The 12,634-nt window shown below is 36.4% G+C and overlaps 1 protein-coding gene across 7 annotated transcripts in view; it reads right to left on the bottom strand.

Moving 5' to 3' along the window:
- The window catches only part of RIC1 (RIC1 homolog, RAB6A GEF complex partner 1), a 141,981-nt gene that overhangs the window by 47,658 nt on the left and 81,689 nt on the right, over positions 1 to 12,634 (bottom strand). For 6 of the 7 annotated variants that reach the window (XM_070480447.1, XM_070480445.1, XM_070480452.1 and 3 more), the window contains 3 exons: positions 8,295 to 8,437; positions 7,883 to 8,019; positions 1,846 to 1,937 (listed from right to left, as the gene is read on the bottom strand). In XM_070480447.1, the coding sequence (XP_070336548.1) occupies positions 1,846 to 1,937; positions 7,883 to 8,019; positions 8,295 to 8,437 (372 nt within the window). The remainder of the gene's footprint in view (positions 1 to 1,845; positions 1,938 to 7,882; positions 8,020 to 8,294; positions 8,438 to 12,634) is intronic. The other variant, XM_070480446.1, reaches the window with a different exon arrangement.

Raw genomic sequence — 12,634 nt, 5'->3', positions numbered from 1 at the left:
TGGCGATGACCAGCTCAGCGGTTGAACTGAGAAGCTCCAAAGCACTTCCCAAAGCCAAGCTTGCACCAAAATAGTAATGGTCACTGTTTGGTGATCTGATCCACTACAGCTTTCCAAATCCCAGCAAAACCATTACATCTGAGAAGTATGCGCAGTAAATCAATGAAATGCACTGAAAACTGCAATGCTTGCCGCCAGCACTGGTCAATAGGACGTGCCCAATTCTTCCACATGTCATACAATCAATGCTTCAAAAGATGAATGAATTGGGCTACTAAGTTTTTCCTCATCCATTCATCTGACCTCTCTGCAACCGACTACTACTACTTCAAGCAGCTCAACTTTTTGCAGGGAAAATGTTTCCACAACCAGCAGGACACAGAAAATGCTTTCCAAGTGTTTGTCAAATTCTGAAGCACAGATTTTTACACCACGAAATAAACTTATTTCTCACTGGCAAAAATGTGTTGGTTGTAATGGTTCCCATTTTGATTAATACAGATGTGTGTGACCCTAGTTATAGTGATTTAAAATTCATCATCTGAAACTGCAAATACTTTTGTACTAATCTAAGAATTTTTATAGGCAAAAGGTAATTAAAGAGAAATGATAACCAAACATAATTCATGAATTTTGAATGATTCTGACTAAAAAAAAGAGATATAAAGGAAATTTGGTGGTAATTAGGTTATTCTGAATGTGAATGAGTTTTAGATCTTATTGAGGATTTATCATTAATTTACCCATGCATTTGATTTAAGATTGTGTGTCTATGTAAGAGAAAATGAGTTAGGAAGGGACTGGGAGTCATGATTAGGAAGTAGGAGTGATAAAATTTATATTGGCTAGCAATGTTCTATTTCTTGACCAAGTTGTGAAAAGATGGGATGCTTGTATTATAATTATTTGTAAAACTGTGACTATCTTGATTACGCACTTCCCCATTTCTTATTTTACAATATGAAAATTACAAAGGGTATTATAACTTCTATCAATAAATTTGACAGTGTATATAAAAGAAACCAATTCCTAGAAAAATAAAACTTGCCAAAATGACTGAGGAAGAGATAGAAAAATCTGAATCTCCTATAAGGCTATTTTAAAAATGAACTGGTGGCCAATTTTACTTTGAAAATCTGCATTATTTGAATCAAGGCAAGAAAATGATTTTACAAATGAGATTTAAACTTGCTTGTTAACTAAGGCACACTCACTAATGCAAAGGCAAGTCAACACTGATGTCTTAAAGAGAAAGGATTTAGGGGCTTCCCTGGTGGCTCAGAGGTAAAGAATCCACCTGCAGGAGACACAGGTTTGATCTCTGGTCCGGGAGGCTTCCACATGCTGCAGAGCAACTCAGCCCATGTGCCGTAACTCTAGAGCTCAGGAGCCAAGGCCACGCGCCACAGCTATTGAAACTTCTGCCCCCTAGAGCCTGTGCTCCACACAAGAGAAGCCATCCGCAGTGAGAAGTCCGGTGGCCCCCACTCACAACTAGGGAAGATCCTGCACAGCAACTGAAGACCCAGCACAGCCGAGGATAAATAAACCCTCCTCCTGATGTTATTTAAAACAATAAAGAGCCTAAATTTTAACTGATTTAACCTTAATTTGTGACTCAGTTTCCTACCACTGAAAAAAGCTCACAAATTAAAACACCCAATCTCCAAAATCTGCCCTTTGTATTTGTTTGCTTCAATTAAAATACTTTTACGTTTTATATTAAGGTTGATTCATAAATTATGAAAGGCACAACAAAGTTCCTAAGTGTGTTAATAAGAACATCTTATGTTTTTAAAAAAAATTATTTTTGGCAGTAAGTCTTAAAATACAGGCAATAATTACCTTGCACAACCAAATGCCATCAGTCGATACTTGTTATTTACTGCTACACAAGTTCCATCAACAACATCTTGTGGCCAAACTCCATGAAGCTGCTAAAATTAAGAAAAATAGTTAAGATTTAAAATGTGTTCTCCAAATATACTTCAATTAACATAACTTCCATTCAGTAAACATAATTTCATAAGGTTTCATATGGTTCTTTATATGGTTTCGTCTGGATAGGAAAACATCCCATCAGGACTACCATCTGGATTTTTCCCCTTAAAATCTCAATTTCATTAGCTGGTTTAATAAATATTTCCAGATGAGCTCAGTCCAGTGCTAATTCATTGATAAAACACTAAAAGATGGATATCTGATCTCTAAATTCAAATTAATTGAAGACAATTTTCCTATTAAAAAGTAAACCTCTTGATGGTAGAAACTGCATCTAAGTTGCTCACTATTATTCTTCTTTCCACTTAGCACATACTGTTTAACTTTCCCAATCAATGGGAATTAGTCAATTTTATTTGGTCTATCTTGTCTCTTGAGAAACCTGTATGGGGGTCAAGAAGTAACAGTTAGAACCCTGTACGGAATAACTGAATGGTTCGGGATAGAGAAAGGAGTACAAGGCTGTTTACTGTCACCCTGTTTGTTTAACTCACACACAGAGCACAGTATGCGAAATGCCAGGTTGGATGAATTACAAGCTGGAATCAAGACTGTCAGAAGAAATATCAACAATCTCAGAGACGCGGATGATACCACTCTAACGGCAGAAAGCAAAGAGAAACTAAACAGCCTCTTGATGAAGGTGAAGGAGTAGAGTGAAACAGCCAGCTTAAAACTCAATATTAAAAAAAAACTAAGATCAGGGCATTCAGTCCCATCACTTCATGGCAAATAGAAGGGGAAAAGGTGGAAGCAGTTGCAGATTTCCTCTTCTTGGGAAGAGAAAATCACTGCAGATGGTGACTGCAGCTATGAAATTAGATGATGATTGCTTCTTGGTAGGAAAGCCATGACAAACCTCGTCAATATGTTAAAAAGCAAAGACATCACTATGCCAACAAAGGTCTCAAGGCTATGGTCTTTCCAGTAGTCATGTACCAATGTGAGAGCTGGACAATAAAGAAGGCAGAGTGCTGAAGAACTGATGCTTTGAATTGTAGTGCTGGAGAAGACTCTTAAGACTCCCTTGGAAAGCAAGGAGATCAAACCGGTCAATCTTAAAGGAAATCAACCCTGAATACTCTTTGAAGGACTGGTGCTGAAACTGAAACTCCAATACTACGGCTACTTGATGCAAACAGCTGACTCAATGGAAAAGACCCTGATGCTGGCAAAGACTGACAGCAGAAGGAGAAGAGGGTGAGAGAGGATGAGATGGTTGGGTGGCATCACTGATTCAACGGACATGATCTTGGGCAAACTCCAGGAGATGGTGAGGGACAAGGAAGCCTGGTGTGCTGCAATCCATAGGGTCTTGAAGAGTCGGACATGACTCGGGGGCTGAACAACAATGACATTCTTTAGAAGTGACTAATGATTTGTCAATTGCTTACTATTCTCTATTATTCCTTTGCTTTATAGTATAATGGTTAATAGCATGGTATATGGCATCCTAACATCACATCTCAGATCTACCACTCACTTGTAAAAATGACTTTATGACATTTTCAAGCTTCAGTTTTCTTTTCTGTAAATTACCTCTTAAGAGTGTTTTGAAGATTCAATGGGAGTAGATATATTCAATACATATAACCCACTTAATATAATGCCAGGAATTCAACAAGTTAAATAAGCTTCAATGACTGAATGATATTATTATTAAGCTTTATATGCTACTTAATTTTGAATACAGACACAGAATAGAGTCAACTCTATTGTCTGTTTTTATTTGTCAAATCAAGGGCATCTTAGATCATATATTCTAAGGTAAAGGTCACCATGACTGCTAGTTTAGTAAGCACAAAAATTAGCACACTACAATACAGCATTTTATTTTTGGATTATCACAACAGTAAACATTAGATGATCTGATATAATTAAGCTGTTCAAAATATAATACTATAGATTTTTTAAAATTCCTAAATAAACTATATAATCTACTATCTAAATATGAAATGTGTGCTTCTTTGTAGGAGTTTTATTTATTTTACTTTAATAATAAAACTATACATTACTTCAGATAATGGAAAATGGCAAAAGATAGCAATGAGCATTATTTCTTTGGACTACTGTCTACACTGGAATTCATTCATTCATCCCTACCATAAAAGTCTTCCAGGCACCCACTATTCACCAGATGCTGCTCTAGATACTGAGGATACTGCAGATATTCAAACATACCTAAATCCTCAGCTGTATCCCTGCCTTACATTTGTTAAGAGACTGACAAGTTTAAAAAAATTGTACAGTATTACACAGAAAGATGGTAAATGCTACCAAAAAAATAAGGCAATTATGGAGAAGACAGTGTATGGGGGAAGGATGTAAAATTAAACTATTTTCCCTATGATGAAGGTGCCTCACGAGGAAAGTACTGAAAGAGATGGAGCAAGAGAAAGGCCCTGTCATAGCAGCATTTCTGGCATGTTCAAAGATAAAAGAAACTTGTGTGGCTGGAGTGGAGTGGAATAAGGGAAGAAGTAGTAAAGGAGGTAACGGATGAAATAGCAGACCAGATTTAGAGGGCTTTGAAAGCCACCATGAGATCTTTGACTTTTTCTCCATTTCACATATGGGGAGTCATTTGGAGAGTCTTTAATTTTTTAGCCCTTTCTATTATGAATTATGATACATTGAAGAAAAATACCCAAACCAAAAATGTACATCATCATAATATTACAAAGGAAACACTTGTGAAATTACCACTCAGCTAGGAATTACCAGTAACAAAAATCTCCCAAGAGTGTCACTCCTGATCAATATACCCTCACCCCAACCACAAAAGTAACCAATATCCAGACTTACATGGTAATCACTTTCTTCTTTTCCTTTAAACTATTAACACTTAAACATGCACTCATACAAACTCTAATTCAGAGCTGCCTAGGTTTTAAGATTTCCTTCTGTTTTATGTAAAATAGAATCACAGCATGTACTTTTTTGTGTCCAGCTGTTTCCACTGAATATTTCTGTGAGATTCATCCATGTTGCATACAGCCTTGTTTGCTCATTGCTCATTTTAGCTCACTGAGCCTCTGGCCTCCCCAGTCTCTTAATTCCTTACCGTTTTGTTAGCTCTCCAAAGCCTCTAAGTACATTAAAAAAAATTATTTTTTCTCCAGCTTTTCTAGTTGTCCTCAGCCCGTTTTGTCCTAAAAATCTAGTCCTACTAAAGGGTTCTGAGCAGAAGAGTGGCATAGTCTGACACATTTTAATAGAAGTGTCTACTGTATTTTTACAGTGTATACTGTGTATACTATAAATTATAAATAGTGTATACATATGTATGATGTATATATAAATGTGTATACTGCTTAGTGGCTGTACAAATTTACAGCTGTGCAAATGTGTACAGCCACTATAGAATGCCAAACAGGAGTTTTTATAAGGCACTTAAATAATGTCTAATATAAATACACCATTAGAGTATTTCCCAATTACCAGTAATACATATGTAATGTTTTCATGTAACTTATATTTTCTACTTATAACTTTCTTAATAATGTCCATCTACTTTTCATTATTTAAATCCTTAAATTACTAGAAAATTTTCTTTAACCAAATACTAACAAAAGCTTATATTCAGAATGAGTCAATCACTTTCCAGCTCTAACATGTTTATTTTCAGTAAATAAATTTAAATCCCAAATATACGTCAACAAAATGAAAAGGCAGTCTACTGAATGGGAGGAAATATTTGCAGATCACATATGTGACAAAAGGTTATATTCAAAATATATGAAGAACTCATGTATTTAATAGCAAAAAATTTGATTAAAAACATGGGCAGACGATCTGAACAGACATTTCTCTAAAGAACAAATAGGGATGCCCAAAAAGTACCTGAAAAGATGCTCAATACCACTAATATCAGAGAAACGCACATCAAAACCACAATGAGATGTTATCTCACACCTGTCAGAACGGCTATTATCAAAAAGACAAGAAATAATTAAGTGTTGCGACAATGGGAGAAAAAGGAACCCTTGTGCATTCCTGATGGCAATGTAAATTTGTACAGCCACTATAGAAGAGCTTCCTCAGAAAAAGTAAAAACAAAACTACTATATAATCCATGTATATGTGGGTATTTATCAAGAGAAGAAAACACTAACTTGAAAAGATATCTATACCTCCATGTTCTATGCAGCATTGTTTCTAAAAGCCAAAATATGGAAACACTTAAGTGCTCACTGATGGATGAATGGATAGAGAAAATTTGGTATATGTACATACAAGCACACAAAATGGAATACAGTTGACTCAAACAACATGAGGGTTAGAGGTACCTACCCCCCACAGTAGAAAATACACACACAGCTTTACAGCTGGCCCTCCATATCCATGGGTCTGCATCTGTGGACTCAATCAATTGCAGATTATAGAGTACTACAGTGTGTATTTATTGAAAAAAATCCAGATGTCAGTGGACCTGTGCAGTTCAAATCTATGTTGTTAAAGGGTCAACTGTATTTAGCCATAAGAAAGAATGAAATCTTGCCTTTTGCAACAATATGGATGGACCTTGAGAGCATCATGCTGAATGAAATAAATTAGAGAAAGCTGATACCATACAGAAAAATATGCCCTTAAAAACTTAAAATTCTTTCCAATTAGAGAGAGTAGGCTGAACATGAATATTTAGTTTCTCTGATTCTTAAAACCCCAAATGTGTAAGTTGGCAAGGACAGAATGGGAGAGGAGACAGTATCAGAAAATTTACTAAGCTGGGAAGCAAGTGGATGAGTAGAGTCCTTAACTAGCAGTAAGGAACACTTTGAAAAACAGTCAAATTTGCATTACAGGTTACACAAAAGGCTTGGGAAGTAAAATGTCTCAAAAGCTGAACTAAAAGCAGCAGGACTGGTTCAGAGACTGTTTATTCAGTAGCTGGGTCTGCCTAGGCTACCTCCCACTCTAAGCCGCTAAGGAATATTCTGCCTCCACTCCAAGAGAAAACTGCAATTTTTCTTTAGACAAAAACAAGAAAAAATCTCAGTGGTCTCTAAACAACACTGAAAATAGGGATACGTGGGAGTTTAGTTCCTGAATTTGGAATCTCTAGTCTAACTCTTTCATAACTCAAAATCCCAAAATACTGGGCCGGCCAAGTACACAGTCTTTGGAGAAGACTGGATACAGCGTGGGGAGGAAAAAAATAACCCAGTTAGCTCATGTTATGAAAAGCACAGTCAACCAAACCCACCAAACCCCACACAGCTTTCAGTGAATCTAAATTTTTATTCTGGGTCTCTGTCACAACCAAATTCATACATTAACTAATCAAATATTTACCATTAACTCTGAAAGGATGTAAGAGTAAAGGAATATAGGGAATCCACAGGATGATGATGATGGACAGCCCCAACATGCAGCTGTGTTAAAGGTATGCGTAGCAAGCAATCCATCCAGAAGGATCCAAGAGAAATTTCTTCAAGATGATGAAATAGATACTAATATAATAAAAATCACATTATCTATATTGGGAAGATGGGAAGAACTTATAGACGCTGTGGGACCAGGGAGGAGGGAAGTAAATGGTCATTTTCCACAACAGCAAGTCAATAAACACAGCCTAAAAACTAAAAATTACAGGAAATGCTCAGAGTAGTGGAGATAAACAGCAAAATAATCAATAAAGGAGTAAAAAGTAGTTGCCTCTGAGAATGAACACTGGGCATGAAAAGAGGAAAGGAACGATCATTTTTCATTAACATGTCAAAAGACTTCTTTGTTTATACTAGTTGTATGTATGGCTTTGATAAAAAAAAATTAACAACCACTCCTAAAATCTTAAATAAGGAAAACTGGAGGGGGATTTAATGAAGATTAAAATTAATAAATGCAAAACTGAAAAACAAACACTGAAAGTAAGTCCTACCTCTGCAGTAAATCTACTTGACACTGGTGTAATAAATCCAACTTTACCATCATTAAACACAACAGCAAATCCATCAAGTGTGGCACAGTATTCCATGTCTTTAATGTGCACATCTGCAAAACCCAGGAATGAACCTGCTGATGAAAAAATAAGTATTTGAAATATGAATATAAATATAGTAAATTAATTTTGTTACACTTTTGCTTACAAACCATGTAAGAACAGTTAAAAGGTCAAAATTTAAAGAACTAACAACACTAAACAGTTAAACTACTCCTTCCTACACACACACACACTCACTCAACTCACAATTCCAAAGTAGAAAAATCAATGTTCATCCATAGAAAATATCTAACTAGATTATATAAAATATTAAACACCTGGTTCTATCTCATGTAAAAAGTATTACTACCTCTAGATGACTGCAGGTCTACTGAAAAGGGTACTGTACAAAGATTAATAGCTTTCCTCCCATTTGTCATTCCTTCCCAGTGAATAAGATGAAGAAGTCCATCAGAAGTAGCAACCAGGAGATCTTCCAGCACAGACTGCAAACTGTAGGGAAGCAATAAGCAATTTATCAGTTATCTTTTAAGAAAAGCATACTGGGAAAGCAATGAATATAACTGCTCTGGAGAATATTCAAGCAAAGATCATGAAACCACTTTTAAAACTGCCATTTATCAACAATTTCACTATACAGGAGTTTATCTATGTATAATTCAATCTAGATCAGAAATTCTGGGGGGAAAAAATGACCATAGCTGCTGTTATTACAAACCTGATAGATTGAGTTTAAAAACTAGACACATTGAAATGACAGATTAGAAGATGGAAGGATAAGTGAAGCTGACAAGAAAAGAAAGAGGCAGAGAAACCATAAAAATGAGCTAATGACAGAATGACAGGTAGGGAGCGTAGTGGAACCCATTCTCTACCCCTGTCCAAGAGAACTTTCATCAATGATGGAGATATTCTGTTATCTGTACTACTGAACACAGTAGCCATTAGCCATGTGTGGTGACCGCACATTTGAAATACTGAACGAGTGTAACAAAAACACTAAATTTTAAGTTTTATTTAACCTAAAATTAACATTTAAGTCACTTCACTTGACTAGTGGCTACTGTCGTGGAAAACACAGTTCCAGACCACAGTATTTCTAAGGTATCACAGAATCTCATGGTGTACATTCATTCAACAAATATTTATTGCCTGGGCTCTGTGACAGGCGCTATGCTTGTCGAAGATTCAAAGGTGAAGAAAATATAGTTTCTCCCTCCAGAGGACCTCTCAGTTAACTAAGTACTGGAAATTATGTAGTATGATCTCAGCATTTATTGATACTTGCAAAGAGCTTTAACAATTATGGTTTCCACGGCAATAAATGCCTAATTTGCTTACTCCTATAATGCCAAGTCTGGAAGGCAGTGTTATTTACATCTGGTACCAAATATTTATGGGTCAAGAGGGAGGAGTAATCCAAAAGTGAAGCTACAAAGATACCGGCAGAAAGAAAGAAAGAAAGAAAGAGAACCAATGGAAACTGGCATTAAGAAAGCCAAGGGAACAGTCAAAGTGTCAGTCGCTCAACTGTGTTTGACTCTTTGAGACCCCATGGACTATAGCCCTCCAGGCTCCTCTGTCCATAGGATTTCCCAGGCAAGAATACTGGAGTGGGCTGCCATTTCCTTCTCCAGGGGATCTTCCTGACCCAGGGATCAAACCCAGGTTTCCCGTATTGCAAGCAGACTCTTTACCGTCTGAGCTACCAGGGAAGCTCTCAAGAGTATCAAATGCTATAAAAAAAAATTGAGCATAAGAAAGAATGAAAAATGTATGTCTAATATACACTCTATTATATACTATTAAATTAGCTTTCATACTTAAGAGGTTAAAAGTTTATTTCAGAAATATTTTAATTCATAATGGTGAAAACAATGTTTTTCAATGTTTTCTTTAACCTTCAATTCTTTGGAGTCCAATGACTTATTCCACTATATAGTTCAGATAATTAACAATTTACTGTAATTTCTTCCCAACTATAAAAATATTTCAAAAGATCAGAATAACGTGTCCCCTTACTGAACTCCATCTCTTGAACTTCAGAGCATTTGTAATCAATTACAATTTCCAGTTTAAAGAAAGTTCATCTTTTAAAATATTATATATTTTTATTTCAAATTTATATTTTAATGGTAAAATTTATGTGTAGCATGTGGTGGCTAGAATATAAAAACTTTATGTTTTAGACCTGCTACTGCAAGAAGATCAAACCAGTCAATCCTAAAGGAAATGAACCCTAAATAGTCATTGGAAAGGCTGATGCTGAAGCTCCAATACTTCAAGCACCTGAAGCAAAGGGCCGACTCACTGGAAAAGACCCTGATGCTGGGAAAGACTGAAGGCAAAAGGAGAAGGAGGTGGAAGAGAATGAGATGGTTAGACAGTATCACTGACTCTATGGACATGAATTTGAGTAAACTTTGGGAAATAGTGACGAACAAGGAAGCCTGGTGTGCTGCAGCTCACGGGGTCACAAAGAATCGGACATGACTTAGCGACTGAACAACGACAACCACATGTCAAAAGAAGTAGTTTAGTGGAATAGTCACTGGGCTTCCCTGGTAGCTCAGTGGTGAAGAATCTGCCTGCAATGCAGGTGGGAAGATCCGCTGGAGACGGGACAGGCTGCCCACTCCAGTATTCTCGGGCTTCCCTGGTGGCTCAGTGGTAAAAAACATGCCTGCAGTGTGAGAGACCTGGGTTCGACCCCTGGGTTGGGAAGATCCCCTGGGGAAGGCTACCCACTCCAGTATTCTGGCCTGGAGAATTCCATGGACTGTATAGTCCATGGGGTTGCAAAGAGTCGGACACAACTGAGCAACTTTCACTTTCAGTCACTGGTTTACCAGTGATCTTCATTCAGTAGGAGTCAGCCTAGGTTTATTTCAAATTGCATTCCTTCTCTTCCTTTCGCATATCTCCCTAGAAAAATCACTGCATATGATGGTTAGGAACAAGATCAAGGTTAACCTCCAGTAAGTTAACCGCTTGTCAGACAAAACTCAACATTCCTTTGACAAAGTTAACAGGATACAGAATCTCTACCATCATTCACCATGCTGTGACAAAAATGATCAGGCATCTGAATAAATAGGAAAACATGATCCAGAGTTAAGAGAAAAATCCATCAATGTAAACTGACTCATAAAAAAATCCTGATGTTGGAATTAACAATGACTTCAAAATAACAGAGACAAACATGATAAACAATCTATACAAAAAGATAGACCCTTCTTGTTTAATTGAAAGTAAACAAACTTCCAATTAAAAGCTGATGTCAGATGTTAAAGTACTGAATATTTCCATAGTTTAGTAAACAGGTCTGGTTCCAAGTCACCCAAGTGTTTTCCCCCACCACTGATTCCTGTTCTCACAAAGATTTAAGAACTAAAGGATTGATTCTGGGCATCTGGGGGATGTCAAGATCCTGTACGAATAATCAATATCCCTGGGAAGATCCCCTGGAGAAGGGAATGGCTACCCACTCCAGTATTTGGCCCTGGAGAATTCCAAGGACTGTACAGTCCATGGGGTCGCAAAGAGGTGGACACGACTGACTTTTACTTTTTTTTTTACTTAGGTCTTTGTATGTCGCACTGATTTTTATTAAAAATCACCCTGGGTGTAAGTAAACACAGAATACATATAAACATACTCTAAGTTATTCCTTTAGAGAGAGGCTCTCCAATCACTAACTTCTATGGGCTTTACTAACAGCTGTGTGATATCACAGGGGTGTCTGTTATTGCTGTTGTTATTTTAATTAAGGATCTTAGAAGCAGAATAACAGGATTTTGGAAGGAGAATAATAGGATTTGGGGATCTTATTAGTCAAATATTCTTAATAGGAAATATATAATTCATAATTACCAATTTTCAAATATGTAAATATGTTTGTTACCTAACTAATATTAAACACTATATATACTACATGGGGCTTTCTATGTGCCTGGGAAGAAGGAAGATAGAGAATAAAGTGTAAAATTTACTACCATTTATTATTAGTTAGAAATTCAGTAAGAGCTTTAATTATAAATTATACTAGTACTTTTTTCTTTTTTTAAATTAAAAAGAAAAATTTATACTGGGATATAGCCAGTTAACAATGTTGTGACAGCTTCAGATGAACAGAGAAGAGTCTCAGCCCTGTACCCATTCTCCTGCCAGCCCCTCTCCCATCCAGGCTGCCGCATAACACTGAGCAGAGGTCCATGTGCTATACAGTAGGTCCTTGCTGCTTATCCATTTTAAGTATAGCAATGATAGTACTTTTTACTTTCTAAACATACTCTACCCTTAATTAATAACATGAAAAAGATGTTTAACATTTAACCCTATTCCTTCTTCAATCAAAAATTAAAGACAGCACTACTCTTGCCATCTTACACTTATAAGCAGCAGTCTGTCCCTACCTTTATTTGACTTATTTCCAGCAGTTTTCAGCGAGAAAACAGAAGGCTAAAGCCCAATTTTCATACCTCCTCACTCAATTCAAAATTATATAGGAATTCTTCAATTAAATTTCCAGGAGGTACATGTTATAGGTGCTAATAACAACACTGTTCTGAAATGCAATCATTTTACTGAAGTTTTGAGAGAAACCTTAGAGATTTCCAATCACCTAAATAAGTAGGTTAAAAACGAGCACAAGTTACACTTGTACAAGATAGCAGGAATTCTTTTTTT

Source organism: Odocoileus virginianus, chromosome 18 (assembly GCF_023699985.2).
Source record: "Odocoileus virginianus isolate 20LAN1187 ecotype Illinois chromosome 18, Ovbor_1.2, whole genome shotgun sequence".
In the NCBI taxonomy this organism is placed as follows: Eukaryota; Metazoa; Chordata; class Mammalia; order Artiodactyla; family Cervidae; genus Odocoileus; species Odocoileus virginianus.
The sequence above is the reverse complement of the archived record's forward strand: the minus strand, read 5'-3'. Positions and strand labels throughout refer to the sequence as shown.